The sequence below is a fragment of the Zea mays genome, chromosome 3 (genome assembly GCF_902167145.1).
Source record: "Zea mays cultivar B73 chromosome 3, Zm-B73-REFERENCE-NAM-5.0, whole genome shotgun sequence".
In the NCBI taxonomy this organism is placed as follows: Eukaryota; Viridiplantae; Streptophyta; class Magnoliopsida; order Poales; family Poaceae; genus Zea; species Zea mays.
Window position 1 is genome coordinate 12114183 of NC_050098.1, and position 4315 is coordinate 12118497.

A 4315-nucleotide genomic window follows, 5' to 3' on the forward strand; every position below is an offset into this window, starting at 1 on the left:
GGTCGAGCTGATGGGTAAGGAATACTAGATTTCTTGTGTCGTGTCTTAGACATTAATTATCATTTTGTGTTTTGGTCCATACCATATGGCATTAGCATATGGAATTAAGATATTTATGTCCGTCGATCTTATATTACGGATGAAAGAAAGCCAGAAGTGGACAGTAGGAGATATGTTGAGTTGCATCTATGCATTCTGTCACAAATAGGACCATTTCACCTCGCTTAAGTAGCTTACAGTTTACACATGAATTATCCTGACAGTTGTTGGACATTCCCTTTTATTGGTCAGCTACATCCTTGAGGCTAACCTACAGTGGTATTTTCTTTTATTGGTCAGCTACATCTTTGAGGGTAAAGTGGTCGAGTTCTACATGAATAAGCTCCGGAGGAAGAAGGGCAAGGGTGCTGCATCTTAGAGCATTCTTTTAGCTAGAACAACATAATATCTTCTACTTGGGGTTAATGCACGACATGCTTTAAATGAGCGAAAGGCCAGACTTAATAGTTATTTGTTGTTTTTAATGCCACATGGTTCATGTAAGCGGATTTGCATATTTATCATTTGATGAACTCAACTTGGTCAATAATTGTGTCATCATCCATTATTATTAAGTGTATGCTCGTATGTTGCTACAGAGTAAATATGTTATGATAAGATACATTAAGGTGTATAAACATTAATTGTCGTTTAATGCTCTTGTTAGCATCCTTTAAGAGTTAAGATTATTTACATACATTAAAAGATATATACTCTGCCATGAAAAGCAAACTATCCCGAAATATTTTTTATGGATTTTATCTTCATTGATAAAGATAAAAATATAGTTATGTAATAATCTTAACCTTTAAAAGATGCTAACAATATCATAGAACAATAATTAATGCTTCTATATCTCAATGTATCTTATCAGAATATGTTTTACTCCGTAGTAACATATGGGCATACACCTAGTTATTTTTTATGTTGATATTAGAGGATACGAGAAACCTGCTGGGTACTCGAAACCCACGTGGACAAGGGTTTAGACAAAATTTTATATCCATCATGGATATAAATTTTTTAGCAGACCTATTTTTTCTTCACAGGTTTGGGTTTGTCAAATGATACCATCCGCAAGAATTTCATGTAGACTATAGTCACAACGCTATTGTAGAATATATAGTTAACATCCGCAAGAATTTCATGTAGAATTGATCAAATCACCATGTTCCACACGGGTTTTTTTTGAGTCTTTAACTTGGCCAATTTATAAGTTGCTTGGGACTTAGTGCGCCACGTTGAAGCCCAAGGCACACCAGCTGCTTGTGGTGCTGGTTGCACACTTGAACCGCACCACCAGTTCACCCCCTCTCCTCTCCGGGAGCTTAGACACCTGTAGGCTAGCGCATTGTTCTCAAGGTCAGAGCTTCGCCGAGGAGGCGAGGACGATGGCAATCGCCGGGCAGTGCTCCTCCTGCTATTATACGTCACCCACCCTGCAGCTCCACCGACGTCACAGCCACCTGCCGCGGCAGCCCCAAGCCGCACGAAGAGCGCGGCGGCCGAGGTTGCAGGTGGCCGCAGCTGCCGACAGCGGGCCCATCAGGGCGGCCACGGACGCCGAGTTCTTCCAGCCTTCCGACACCAGGCCAATCATGCTCTTCGACGGTGCCCACCCTCCCTTTCCGGTTCCGTCCGCGTCTTGGGAAATCAAATCTCCTAACCTGCCAGCTGCCGTGCTCTGTGCTTGCAGGCGTCTGCAACCTCTGCAACGGCGGCGTCCGCTTCGTGCGGGAGCACGACCCCAACAGGTATAGCCGCGCTGCTCAATCCTCAGTCAAAGCAACAGCGATTCAGCCGCTGATAGGTTCTTCCGATGGGTTCGCAACTCCAACAGGAGCATCAGGTACGTGCCGCTGCAGAGCGAGTCCGGGAGGAAGCTCCTGCAGAGGTCAGGGAGGTCCCCTGACGACATCTCCAGCGTTGTTCTCGTCGAGAAAGACAGGTGCCCCAACCATAAGCTCCCTTCCTTCAAGAACTGTTGAATGCTAGCACTACAGATTGCTAGCTTATGTACGACGATGATGGTAAGGTGCTCGTCTTACGATGAGTCTTGCAGGTCTTTCATCAAGTCTGAAGCGGTGCTGAGGATAATGGAGTACCTCAACCTGCCCTTCCCGCAGCTCGCCGTCTTCCTCAAGTTCGTCCCTCTGTAAGCTAGCTCCCTCCTCTGCTGTCCAGCTTAATCGATGCACTTTTTTTTTATGATTCGCACAACCAGTTAATCAGTTTTACAACGAAATGCAACTCCTCCCTACTGATTCTGTTGCGGTGGTTAGGTTCCTGAGGGACTTCGCGTACGACAACGTTGCGAACAACAGGTACGCCATGTTTGGCCGCGCCGAAGCAGAAGCATGCGAGATACTGTAACAACTGGTGCCCCTGAGATCTCGATACTTAGTCTATACGATTCGATGTCAACAGTCGCATACATGATGTCCCACGAACATCTATGTGTGCGTAGTTTTAGCCATCTAAACAAAGCTCAAACAAAAAAAACCTTGCTCTATCTCTATGCTCCTTGCAGTGCAGTGAGCGATAGGCACTGAAGGGCGTATGCTAGCTACAAAGGCTGTAAAAACTGTATCTTTGGCACGACGACGCCCTCGGTTGTCCCGTGGGCGTTCAGAATAGTAGCGTTGGACGGGGCGGTGTGGTTGACCCAGGAAAGGTTGACGTTGCTGAGGTAGATCCCATGGCAGTGGACACTCTGGCTGCACAGCAGCCTGATGGCTTCCTGCCTGGATGACGTCCCTTGGATGTCGATGAACCTTGCGTCGGTTATCGCCACGCCACCAGGCTGCAAAGACAGAGACAGAGACAGTCGAAGTGCAGGTACCCCGTAGGCCGTAGCCATGCACGGCAGTGGTTTCTAGTGTGGCTCACCTTCACAGGACAGTTTCCTTGCGGGCAGTAGAACTGGTCGATGACGATGGGATACTGCACTCCGGTCATGTTGAGGCCCGCAAAGAGGAACCCTTTTGCGTAGCCCTTCCCTCCCTGCATTCATGGCTTGATGCATTAGCCTTGTTCGATTTGAGGCTTGAAGCATATGTACAGAGCGTATGCAATGCAGCCTCGTTACAAAACCGTTAAGCCCTGAGACTTAGCTACCTGCCATGACTTTATCCTGACACCATTCATGGTCCCAACAAAGCTGCAGTTAGTCACTACGATCTGTTCCACCACCGCGCTCTCGGATCTTCCCAGGCTTCCCACACTACACAAGGATCAGAAAAGATGTTCGGTGCTTAGTAGATGCCCTCTGTTAATTAGTGTACACGTGTTGTGTTACCTGATACCATGGCCAGGCCCGCAGGTGCTGCGAGTGACGGTAACGTTTCTCGTTTGCGACAGGATCGATACGCAGTCATCTCCTGCATTTTTTTCCCCAAATGACAGTCAGTCAGCATCCGTGAACGACATGGTCAGTTCAGCTACGTATTGTGCTGCAATGGCGCGCTTAATTTGTGACGACGAAGTGGAAGGGCGTTCCGATCCTCTATATATACCGCTTCGGATGGAGCAGTTGGAGATGACGGTGTGGTTGGACGACGCCACGGTTATGCCGTCCGTGTTGGGGCTGTCGGGCGGCGCGGCGATGGAGACGCCGTCCACGAGCGCCTGGCTGCACCGGAACAGGGTCATGTGCTTGTCGGCGCTGTTGGTCAGCCGTATCCTCGTGACCCGTAGGTGGTCGCAGAACGAGAAGGCCAGCAGCTGATCTCGCACACCAACACAAGCAGCGTCGTCGTCAGCGGCGCCGGTGCCTCACTCACATATGGTATATGTCTACCTGATGAACAGCTGGTTCGAGAGTGAGTTGTGAGCTGTATATATGTGTCGAATACTTACAATTGGCCGGGCGTTGCATCTCTGTCAAGGAAAGACGAGAAACAGCATGTCAGATCATTCCCAAGGTTCAGAGAGAGAGAGAGAGGGAGAGGGAGGGAGGGAGAAAACGGTGCAGGCAGCCTGCCTACCTTGTGGTTATAGCAGTCCCACCAGATGGCCCCTCGGCCGTCGATCTCGCCGTTCCCGTCCAGAGTCAAGCTGTCGACGCCGTGGAAGACCAGGAGGTTGGCTGGCTGAGTCGTCCAGATGCGGTTCGGCGCTACGATCCTGCCATCCAGCTGCACGTACCGAGCTCAGAACTCAGACGCCCGCGCTTCTTGTTGTTTTGCTGTTTACTATACAAGACGCGGGGGTGTTTGTTTACCTGTATGGTGATGGGTGACTTGCAGGGGCCCTGAAACGTGACCTGGCTCAGCAG

General features: G+C 49.2%; 1 protein-coding gene across 1 annotated transcript; it reads left to right on the top strand.

The window, feature by feature from the left end:
• The first annotated feature begins 1256 nt into the window (after window positions 1-1256).
• LOC103649691 (uncharacterized) lies at window positions 1257-4035 on the top strand. Its single transcript, XM_008675423.4, has 6 exons — window positions 1257-1650; window positions 1736-1793; window positions 1880-1987; window positions 2102-2194; window positions 2322-2363; window positions 3400-4035. The coding sequence occupies exons 1-6, from the start codon at window positions 1431-1433 to the stop codon at window positions 3764-3766; spliced, it is 888 nt and encodes a 295-aa protein (XP_008673645.2). The 5' UTR covers window positions 1257-1430; the 3' UTR covers window positions 3767-4035.
• The last annotated feature ends 280 nt before the right edge of the window (window positions 4036-4315 follow it).